At 45.5% G+C, this 12,103-nt stretch overlaps 1 protein-coding gene across 1 annotated transcript; it reads left to right on the top strand.

Moving 5' to 3' along the window:
- Nucleotides 1-4,374: 4,374 nt before the first annotated feature.
- On the top strand, nucleotides 4,375-8,215 carry CXCR4 (C-X-C motif chemokine receptor 4). Its single transcript, XM_039229966.1, has 2 exons — nucleotides 4,375-4,484; nucleotides 6,623-8,215. The coding sequence occupies exons 1-2, from the start codon at nucleotides 4,470-4,472 to the stop codon at nucleotides 7,667-7,669; spliced, it is 1,062 nt and encodes a 353-aa protein (XP_039085897.1). The 5' UTR covers nucleotides 4,375-4,469; the 3' UTR covers nucleotides 7,670-8,215.
- The last annotated feature ends 3,888 nt before the right edge of the window (nucleotides 8,216-12,103 follow it).

Genomic DNA, 12,103 nt, shown 5'->3' on the forward strand with positions numbered 1-12,103 from the left:
AGTGTGGGGGGGACCATTTCTTCTACCTAACAACCACCAGCTTGGAAATAGCTGACATTTGATAGCATTGTCTCTTTGAGATTTGTAATCCTCTGGTAGAATTACATGCCCCTTGGGGAATAGCCTCCTTTTTTTTTTTAAATCAGTTTGAGAAACATTAACTTTGTCCCTTCGAGTATTCCCTACTGCCATCAATGAAGTTTGTGTTTTTTCTTTTTCAGAAGCTAAAGTGGTCATTTTTCTTTTAGCAGACAGGGGAAGAGCCAGTGAGGGGATGGGATGAGGGTGTGGGGGTCTACCTGGTGCATTCAGAAGGCCTTTAATGCTGTTACCTCCTACCATCCACCATCAGGAGGAGGTCTGTCCCTAAGTTTTCTGCCTGACTGACTTTGAACCTATCTGGGGACAGAGTACAGCCTTCTGTCATACACACAACATGCAAACACACTCACACACAAATCAACCAGCTGCAGAACGAGCAACAGGAGGTGGCAGAATGCTTGCCACTGTGGCACTGGATTTTTAAGCATCCCCTCCAAACCATGGCCAAAGCTAGTTATTCCATGGGCTAAAGCCAGACTGAGAACTTGGGGATCCTGCCAAAGCCCAGACAGCCCCTAAGCCTAGCTCTGTTGCCAGAGCCACACAGGAAAGTCATTAATTCATTAAATAAGGCTTCAGTAAATGATTAGGGAGCCCATTATTTGTTCATCAATGGGCTAGCGCATAGAGGATATCTGACCATTCACTTTAAGGAACACAGAATATTTAAGGAAGAGGAGAAAACACATATACTCATTTAAAAATTCAATAACATCACAAGAGATGCCACTCAAAGCAGTATGTAAGTAAATGCCAAATGACCTTTCAGAGAAGGGAGCTTTCAGAGGGTGAATAAGCAGCCATTAGAGAAAGAAGACATTGTGATGTAGTGAAGAGAGCCTGGACTTTGGAGCCAGACAGACTGGGTGCAGATCTTCACTGTGCGATTTCCGCCAAGTTCCTTGCCCCCTCTGGAAGTCAGTTTCCTTACTGGCAGAACAGAGGTGACATATTCCTTGCGGAGTGGACAAAGGGATTATGTGAGGTCAGGTGCACATCATCACAAACACTCAACACATGTTTGAGATTTTGTTCTGTTTTCTTTTTGAGAACATCATAGAGTAGTTGAAAAAGTAGTTTAGGTAGGTTTGGCTCAGGGTAAAATAAGAAGAGACCATTCCTTAGAGGAAACGAAGACTATTATGGAAAAAGTCGTCCTATCTAGTGAATACTATAGGAAGCGGAAAGGTATGAGAAGGGAAGCATTCTGTTTCCTTTTTCCACATGGACCTTTTTTCTGATATGAAAATGTTTCATGTTGATTATAGAAAACTTGGAAAGCACAGAAAAATGCAAGGAAGAAGGTTAAAAATCAGATGTAATTCTGCACCCAGTGAAAACTCCTATAAACATTTTGGTTTTTCTTCCGATCTTTTTCTAGTACATATTTTAACATAACTGAGACCACACAAAATTATATACATAATTTTGAATCCTACTTTTTGCACCTTATGTTCTGTAAGCATTTTCTCATGTCACTAAAATTCTTCTTTTTAAAAATATTTTTACATTTATTTATTTTTGAGAGACAGAGAGAAACAGAGCACAAGTGAAGGAGGGGCAGAGCAAGAAGGAGACACAGAATCCGAAGCAGGCTCCAGGCTCCAAACTCCAAGGTGTCAGCACAGAGTCCCATGCGCGAACTCACAAACCCGTGAGATCATCACCTGAGCCGAAATAGGAAGCTTAACCGACTGAGCCCCTCAGGGGCCCCTAAAAATTTGTCTTCACAAACGTCACTGGCAGTAGCCATATGGAATTTCACATATGAATAATTTCTCAACTGTTTCACTAATGGTGGACATTTAGGTCTGTTCAGACACTACTGTTATAAATAATGCCCCCATGAATGCCTTTGTAGCAAAATTCTATTTCCTCAGGATAAGTTTCTACGGGTGGAATTACTGTTCTAAGTTCCCCGCTGATTACAGACAAAGTGCTCTCCAGAAAGGATGTTCAATCCACATCCCCACCAGCCACACTGGAGACACACCTAGTCTTATCTTAATATCCAAGTATTATCTTTGCCTAATTTGACAGTCAGTGAATAACATTTCATTGTTCTCTTAATTATCTGCTTTCTTTTAGCAGATATACCTAAAAGGATCTAAAGGAGTCCACAGATAAAGGAAGAGCTTTCTTTTGTCTGCAATCAACAAAAATGTATTGTGCAAATCATTTTACTCTGGATTTATCCTCGGTCCCCTTTTTGGGCGGGTTTGGAAGATTCCCCCTTTCATGTTTCCGTCATTATGAAGAGAAGTTTTTAGGTACCATGCAGCTGACATTCTGGGTCAAAATGTACTGATTCTGCCACTCCTGAGCTTCGTGAAAAGGAAGTCATGGAACCTGAAATTCTGGTCCTTCAATATGGCCTCCTGTGCTAGGATAGGATCCCAAGTTTTAGTCAATGACAAAATAAAAGTGCTTTTAAAAGTTTCTTTTAATTCTACATAATGTAATATCATGGTTAATTTTATTTAGTCATTATTGTTTCTTAACTTGGAAGTTTCTGAGTCCCACCTCCTGATCCCAGCATCAGCTTTCAGTAGATGAGGACCCTCACCAACAAACATTACGGAAAGGGTGCAGACAAAAGAGAAAATTTATGCTCCGTAGAGGAAAAGTTCCCAGCCTCCAGAATATCTCTGGAACACCTCCAGACGGAAATGTTTTATCTGAAGTAAAGGGATTTGGTGTTTAGGGTCCAGTCTGGATAAGTCCTCTTAGGACCGTCCCGCGGGTGCGCTAAAGCTCACATCTCCATCCCCAGCGGTTACCGGCGCTGTCACCCGCCAGCGGTCACCGGCGCTGTCACCCGTCAGCGGTCGCGCCCGTTCTCGGCCCCGCCCTTCAAGCGTTCTCCTGCCCCACCCAGGCTCCGCGCCGGCGGGAAGGCGCTCGAGGACGGAGAGCAGGGTCTCGGCGCCCACGGCAAACTCTAGCCGGTCGTGGGCTCTTTTAAATCCAGCCCCACCCCCACTCCACCACGCAGTTCTTCAACCTAATTCTTTACCCCGGCGGACGCTTGTCCTCCACATTGAGTCGAGGAAGACGCTGGACCTGGTGTCAGAAGACACAATAATGACTAGATAAAATTAATCATAATATTACATTATGTAGAATTAAAAGAAACTTGGGTGCCCCGGTAGCCACTGCGGGTTGAGCGCCAGCAGTTACCATGGACAGGTTCTGTGTAAGACCAGTTTCAACCTTTTTCTTAAAGGTACAAACTCTGTAAACTTAGAGCGAAACCTCTCTCCGAACGGGCAGATCTCGGTGCAAGTCCGGCTTTGAATCCGGATCCAACCTTGTCATTTCATCTGCGCCACTCGGCTTTCTGTTTCCTCCGCGCTGGGGCCTTATCCTCTGGTTCACTGCCGTATTCCCGAGTGTCGGGAAAAGTACGTCTTACGCACTGGCCCTCATAAATAATCTGTTGACTAAATACATCGCTGTAATGGTAACACCCACAGGGTATTGTGAATGAATGACTCCGTGCAAGTTTACCTTGTGATCTGTTACAAAAGTACTATTCGCTGAATTTCTCTAATAATAAAGCACACTTAACATAATTTTTAAAGTACTATTCACGAATTGGTTGCCCCGAAATACAAAGCTCCTTCTCCATTACAGTCTCTCTCCTTTATGCCAAAGAATCCTACCCTCTCCTGAAACTGTTTCCTGATTACGTGTACCTGACGCTGGTACTATTACCGTGGGTGTGCATGTATGGTTATGTTCTGTGTAGTTGTGCTCTGAAGAATCTTTATACTTATTTTATTTTCCGAATGGACTGCGTCTGCTGAAAACGCAGGGAATGGAGTCAGATGCTGGACCCACTTCGAGCATTGCCGCCTACTGGCTGGGTTATTCTGGCATGTCACTTCCCTCCTCTGGGCCTCAGTGTCTCCATTTGTAGCATTCCCGGGTCTGGAATCCCATCCACGTGAGCAAGGATGGATGCCTCATACAGGAACGCGCGGGTCGCCAGTGCTTCCACCTCCCTTCAAGCGCATCCTGCTTTCCCAGGTTGGGGAACGTCTCTGGGATGCCCTCCACAGCTTAAGACTCACAAGGTGACTTCCAGCTAAGCGGCCGCTCGGGGTCTTCCCAGGCTTACCCCAATTAACCTCACTGGGACTGCCCGAGTGCTGGCTCCTCATCCCTCCCTTACTCCCCCCCCTCCCGTCTCCTCCCCGCCCCGCCCGCCCACGCTGCGCATGCGCTACCCGCCGAGAGTGTTTTTATAAAAGTCCAGCTTCGCCCAGAAACTTCAGTCTGTTGGCTGCGGCAGCAAGTAGCAAAGTGACCCAGACGACTTGGGTGCCCCGGTAACCACTGCGAGTGGAGACCGAGCAGTTACCATGGACGCGTTCCGTGTAAGTCCAGTTTCAACCTGCTTTTTCTTAAATGTACAAACTCGTAAACTTAGAGAACGCAACCTCTCTTCCAAGGGGGCAGAAGCGACCAGAATGTGGGAGGTGTCGGTACCCCAGAGGAGATGGAAAGGAGTTTTCGTGAGCATGGTACCACTGGGGGAGAGGGAGGGGGCGGTCAGGATTGGAATCTTTTTCTCTGTAAGTGGAGGAGAAAATACTGGAACGACCGTTTTGGTGGCTGCGTGTGTCTCCCCCTTGAGTCCTGCGGTGCGCGTAAGGCTTGCACGCTGTTTGCAAACATAAGAACATTCTGTGCACAAGTGCGGAGAAGGCGTGCGCACTGCCCCTGGACTCAGACCAAGGGTCTCCCTCAGGGGCGCGGGGGTTTATTTGGAGTGAATTACATGATCTGAATTTAGAGGTGGAAGGCGTTGCGCCCGGGCCGCGTTCCCGGATCGAAACCGTGCCCCTGGTTAATTTAAGGCAGAGGCTCCTGGGGACCACTTTTGCGGTTGGGCGCGTGTTCGATAAACTCTGCACAGTCGGCGGAGCTGTGTCAGTACCCCCGCACCGTGAGCAGAGGGCGGGAAAGGCGGGTGCACCCAAGATGCTGCTCGCCTGAGAGAGTTCTGAGAACTGGCCGCAGCAGGGAGGGGACCAGGAGCAGCCCCCGCGCCTAGGAATTGAGGGAGACACCTCTCCGGCAATGGAAGCTCCTCGAGTGAACCCCAGGGTTCAGTAGTTTGGGATCGTACCGGGGGAGTAGAATTAAACAGTGACTGCGGAGCAGCACCCCGAGGTGTGCGCGGCGGGGACTAAGAGTGGGGTTAAGGGCTTGGGAGGGCACCTGGGCTGCCGGTAGTTGCGGCGCAGACGGGGCAGGTGCAAGTGAGGAGACCGTTTGGCTCTCACCGATCCCAATTGCGCTGTTTAACCGTTGGTGGTTTCCTGGAGACTTTTGAGAACCCCTTACCAAGAAGGCTTTTCGTTTCCCCCCAGCGGCGCGCAATTCAAAGGCGCTTACGGAGGAGCCGCCCATTCTCTCCCCAGCACCCTGTGGGACTGAACTTGGCGTGCTGCCGGGCGGAACCTAGGGAGCTGTAGCTGCTGGAAGTGGGCGTGGGCGTGGTGGGCAGCCGCGGAGGTCCGGAGTTGGACCACCCGGCCCTCAGTGCGCCCTCCGCCTGGAGGCTTCCAGCTGCAGACCTCCGACCCCATTTACTGGGTCAGTGGCGGGGTGGGAAGCGACCCGGGCAGTGAGGAAATGAAACTTGGGGCGAGGACCATGAGTGCAGACCCCGTGACCTTCCACTCCCAGGAAAATGCAGCACTCCCTAACGTCCCAAACGCGTCAAGAGATAAACATAGGAGGACAGAAAGACCCAGTCCCCTGAGAAGCGCCAGCTGCAGGGGTGTGTGTGGCGGTATCTTTTTCTAAAACCCCTGTTTAATACCCCAGGCTCCAAAGGCCCTTTGCCGAAGGCCAGTTTCTCCTTCCCCACTACATGTTGCTTGAGGTACAGAATGGCAGAATGGTTTGTGTTTAGACAAGCTTCGGGAAGGCAATGTTTTGTGCCTTGGGGGAAAGTCTTTGGGTCACCCCTTCCCACCCCCCAGTGCTCCTTCCTCCTATCTTCCCTGTCCTGGCGAATCTTCATACCGAAAGTTAATCCCAGCTCTTCAGAACTGGAGATTTGGCCCCCACTGCCCGCCTGCCCCCCGCCCCCCCCCCCATGTCTAGGAGTGGCCTCTTTGTGTTTTGTTTTGTGTTTTTCCCTCCCAAGTTTTTTTTCTTCCCCCTAGAGGGCGGGGTAGGAGTTAGCAAAGATGTGACTTTGAAACCCTCTGAATCTCAGCGCCCTTTTGTTCTAAACAAAGAATTTTGTAATTGGTTCTACTAAAGAGGGATATAATGAAGCGGTTCTGGGGGAACATGGGGAGGAGGGTTGGGACAGTCTGTAATAATTCTCTTGTGCCATTCCCTCACTACTTCAGTGGGAGCAGAATGTCCTGAAGAGGCCTGGGCTGAGTTGGGTTTTATTAATTGCTTTTTAAATATTCCAGAGACCACTTTTTCAACTTGGGAGATTGCCAACTGAACTTGAAAGTTAATGTCCATTCCTTTGCCTCTTTTGCAGATATACCCTTCAGAAAACTACACCGAAGATGACATTGGTTCAGGTGACTATGATTCTATGAAGGAACCCTGCTTCCGGGAGGAAAATGCCCACTTCAACCGTATCTTTCTGCCCACTGTGTACTCCATCATCTTCCTGACTGGCATAGTGGGCAATGGACTGGTCATCCTGGTCATGGGTTACCAGAAGAAACTGAGAAGCATGACAGACAAGTATAGATTGCACCTGTCTGTGGCAGACCTCCTCTTTGTCCTCACACTTCCATTCTGGGCAGTTGATGCCGTGGCAAACTGGTACTTTGGAAACTTCCTGTGCAAGGCAGTTCATGTCATCTACACAGTCAACCTCTACAGCAGTGTCCTCATCCTGGCCTTCATCAGTCTGGACCGGTACTTGGCTATTGTCCACGCCACCAACAGTCAGGGGCCAAGGAAGCTGTTGGCTGAAAAGGTGGTCTATGTTGGCGTCTGGATACCTGCCCTCCTGTTGACTATTCCTGATTTCATCTTTGCCAACGTCAAGGAGGCAGATGGGAGGTATATCTGTGACCGCTTCTATCCCAGTGACTCGTGGTTGGTGGTATTCCAGTTTCAGCACATCATGGTTGGCCTTATCCTGCCAGGTATTGTCATCTTATCCTGCTATTGCATTATCATCTCTAAGCTGTCCCACTCCAAGGGCTACCAGAAGCGCAAGGCCCTCAAGACCACAGTTATCCTCATTCTGGCTTTCTTTGCCTGCTGGCTGCCCTACTACATAGGGATCAGCATCGATTCCTTCATCCTCCTGGAAATCATCAAGCAAGGATGTGAGTTTGAGAGCACTGTGCACAAGTGGATTTCCATCACCGAGGCCCTAGCCTTTTTCCACTGTTGCCTGAACCCCATCCTCTATGCCTTCCTTGGAGCCAAATTTAAAACCTCTGCCCAGCACGCACTCACCTCTGTGAGCAGAGGGTCTAGCCTCAAAATCCTTTCCAAAGGAAAGCGCGGGGGACATTCTTCTGTTTCTACCGAGTCCGAGTCTTCAAGTTTTCACTCCAGCTAACATTGATCTTAAAGACTTGTATACATTAAAGAACTTTTTTTTTTTTACGTTACACATTTTTTCACATATAAAAGACTGACTGCTACTGTACAGTTTTTATTGACTGTTCGATTTTTTTTCCTTGTGTTTCTTTAGTTTTTATGAGGTTTAATTGACTTATTTATATAAATATTTTTTTGTTTCATGTTGATGAGTGTCTAGGCAGGACCTGTGGCCAAGTTCTTAGTTGTTGTATGTCTGGTTGTAGGACTGTAGAAAACGGAACTAAACATTCCAGTGTATAGTGAATCACTTAAGCTAGAAATGATCCTCAGCTGTTTGTACATAAATAATCTCTCCATTCCGATGGAACATTTTCTTTTTCCTGTTCTTAAATTGTTTGGTTACTATGTGATTTTGCTGTAGAAGATGGCACTTAATAACCAAAGCCTGAAGTGGTGTAGAAATGCTGGGGTTTTTTTTTAGTTTTCAGAAGTGGATTGATTTCAGCACCTACAATGTACAGTCTTGTATCAGGTTGTTAATAAAAAGTTCATGATAAACTTATTTGCTGTTATGTTCTGATTTCTGTTGACATTCCTTTGGCTGACAAAAGTAAAAAATATCAGTACATTTATGGCATGTCAGGTCTTATCCTAGTTGTAATATTTTACTTAACCCTTATCACAAATCTATGATAGGAACTCTGGCTCAATTAATAATAATAATACTATTATTATTAATAGAACTACAGTTTTCTTAAGTTTAAAGTTTATGTATTTACTTTGAGAGAGAGTGCAAGCAGGGGAGGGGCAGAGAGAGAGAGAGACAGAATCCCCAGGCTCTAGGCTATCAGCATAGAGCCCAAAGCAGGGCTCACACTCACAAACCTGTGAGATCATCTGAGCTGAAACCAAGAGTCGAACGCTTAACCGACTGAGCCACCCAAGTGCCCTGATAGAACATTTTGTAGAGCAGGGAACTGAGGCACAGAAATCCTTAGTGACTTGGTTGAAGGGATGTGGCAAGTAGCACGGCCAGTATTCCAAACCAGGAATCTGTCTTTGAAATCTGAAGTCTTAACCACTTTCAACTCCTGCTAGATGTTTAAGAAACATCCAGCCAGTTCCTGTTCCTATAAAAAGTAATCTTTCTGAAGGAAAAATGTGTAGAAGAGAAAAGATATGCATTACCATGTTTCAGGTTTTATTACAACTGACCCCTTGTATAATCCAGGTCTGTGCTATGCCAAGCATTGCAAGCTTTTCTCCTCTGCTCATCTCAGTCTAGATACCATCACTCCTTTTTCACACAAAGAAACAGATTCAGAGACTTTCCACAACTTGCACTTTCAAGGGGACAGACCAGGAGTTGATTCCATTCATCCAGCCCTTGCTTTTCACCGTACCCACTGTTGTCCCCCAGAGCACCTGGTCGTAAGTCACCTGAACTATTGTTGAAAATAAAGCCAAAGTCAATGTTTTCTTCATAAAATGAACCATGCCCAAAATACCCCTCTTGCAATATCTTCTATGCAAATCTCCACACTTAATCTATTGCAACACATAGCACCTGAAGGGATTAGCCAAGCAGATAAAAGTTAAATTGGTGCTTTCAGAGCTCAGAAGAAAGGTCCACTGAAGCAGCTCCTGATTGCCCATATTTTGCACATGCTTTTAGAGTCTTAAGTAACAACACCCACAGCTATTTACACTAGCATTGTGCAAACGCCAGGCTCTTGAGTAAATTTCAGCTCCAGTCTCCGCTTAAAGATAATTTCTAAACTATAGAGCAGCCGTACCTATCTCATTTTGGGACACAAAACAGGGCACTTCAGGCATGCACTCATAGATAATAACCAGGATATAATTAAGGCAATATTTGGTCTACTTTTCGTAATTGTTTCTGGCACAGAAAATCTATTTTGGAGGAAAAATTGCAATGTATTATCTTTCTGAGGCAAAACACATTTGTCGAAGGCAAATTATAGATCCTTTGAAGGGAAATAACTTAATTACTTAAAATAGAATCCAATTTGGCTGTACATTTCTCCTGCAGTATATGGATCTGGAATAATTCAGAGTGGTACTCCTATTCCACTTGAGAACACAATTAGATTTTATATAGGAAATTATCTTGAGGTTTCTTGGTTTTCCCTGGGAAGCCTAATTGGATCACCCTTCATTTAAGCATAGTTTTACATGTATTCTTTCAAAGGCTTAGTCTTAAAACCATGACCATTGTAAAAGACTTCACTTGAACTTTCTCTATAAATATTTATTCTTGAGACAATAGAAGAAATCCTTGGAAGGAATTCGTTTTTTCTCATCTTGGCTTGAAACCTAGTCACCCCAGATTCCTCTCCTTTACCCTGGAGTCACAACAAAAGGAACCGAGCTGAAACAAAATTCCCAGTGTCACCAGTCTTAATGGATATTTCATTCTCCCTTAGAACAAAGGTGGGATAACTCTTTTTAAAAAAGAAAAAAAAAAAGGTTTGGCACTCTCCCAGCCCTGAAAGCCCCACCCCCCCATCATTCTCTGTCCCCACCCTGCCATGTTCTGAGCTGCTCCAAAGCATGCCCTATGTCGTGGTGTGTTCGACAATGCTGGGAAACCCAGTCTGCTAGCCAGCCCTTGCATGAAGTAGCTGATTGTTCCCTCTCCTCATCCCTTATGAATGGGGCCCTTGAAGGTCAGTAATGTAGATCCAGTTGTATAATGGAAGCTAAAATATTTAAATTGTATGCATGCTGCCACTAATGGCATAAATATGACATCTGAGTTATTAATGACAGTAAGCCTGTAACTGGGGCGGAAAGAAGACGTTTTTATCTTGCAAAGCCTTTGTTTTCCTAAAATGCCACTTGGCAATTCACCTCCCCCTACTGTGGGCTTCCCAGCCTCCTTTTGTGGTTATGCCTATGTTAAAATAATAATTCTGGAGTACTCTCTTAGGAGGATAACCTACAGATTTTATTTTAACAATTTAACAAGCTTTACCTCTCCAAGCTTACTGTCGACAGTAAAGGCTCCACAAAGAGAAGTGAGTTGTCATTATTTCCATGTAATACTCACTTAAGAGGGGCATGGACCACTGAAGGCAAAATTTACATTACCTTAGAAAATAATCTAGGCATCCTCAAAACGTGCTATTTCATACTGGCATCAGAGGGCATCATAGCCAGGCAACTTTGAGGAGGTCTTCACTTGGCTGTCAATGTAGCTCAGCCAGTCGGTGCTAGAGATCCAGAAGTTAGCCAGAGGAATGACCTTTCCATGAGCACAGCCTACGAGAAATGTTGTTGAAATGAATCCTTTCAAAGCAGCAGCTCTCAGCTGGAGGGTGATTTTGCCTCCCTCCCAGGAAATATTTGGTAAACTCTGGGAACATTTTGAGTTATAATACTGGGATGGGTGGGCAGGTGGGTAGGTAAAGTGCTACTGGCATCGAGTGGGTAGGGGCCAGGGATACTGTGAAATACTTCTACAATTTTTCAGCCTGAAGTGTCCAATAGTGCTCAAGACTGAGAATGCTTTTTCAGGATGGGATGATGATAATTATGAAAATAAGGATTTATCCACACAGTGTAATCCCATGAAATTATCAACGGGCAGAGTTCCAAGCCTCCCTTCAGCACCTCTATGGGGTCTCATTTCAGTGTGCTTTCATTCCCCCTTACTCCACACACACCATTCTCTTCCACCTTTACTTCAACATCACTTTGTGGGAGTGAACATGTCATTCTGTTTGTCCTCTTTTCGTGCTATGCTAGGAACACATCCTGCAAAGGGAAATAAATGGGAGAGGGTGACTGCTGCAGATTCTCCAGCTCGCACCCAATATCTGTCTCCCCAAAGACCATAATGTTTACTCACTTAATCCTCACCACAGCCTGTGACTCAATTTGGAACACTTCCCACTTTTCTCCTTTTATTTAGAAAATAAACAAGGAGTGATGAGGTACCAGGCCATTGTTTCATTGTCTGCAAGTGACTTGGATTAATTTAAATCAATCCTATTAAGTCCAACAATTAAAATCTAAAACCTTCCGAAAATCCTTCTTTCAACTGAAAATGCAAACAGTTTGCAGGCTTGAGTGGAGGGTTCCATAGTGTTAAGAAGCCACAGAAGGGGGAAGAATTTTTCAAAATCAAACAAATAGAGGTGCCCAACCAAACCATAGCCAGGTGCCGGGTGTTTATCTGGTAGAGCCAGTCCGCGATTAAGTTGATTTACATATTACAGTTCAATTAACTAGAACCCAACTCATCAACACTCTTAATTAAAGGGAATTACTTCCTCCTATTTGATTCTGTCAGAAGGAAAGTAATAGTTATTGAGAGCTAACTGAATTCCAGGCACACTCAACCATGTGCTCCTCAGAACAGCCCTACCAATTAGATATTACTCTCCCCATTTTCCAGCAAAAACACCCTCAAGAAGTTAAACTA

Source organism: Hyaena hyaena, unplaced genomic scaffold, assembly GCF_003009895.1.
Source record: "Hyaena hyaena isolate Hyena2069 unplaced genomic scaffold, ASM300989v1 scaffold_41, whole genome shotgun sequence".
NCBI lineage: Eukaryota > Metazoa > Chordata > Mammalia > Carnivora > Hyaenidae > Hyaena > Hyaena hyaena.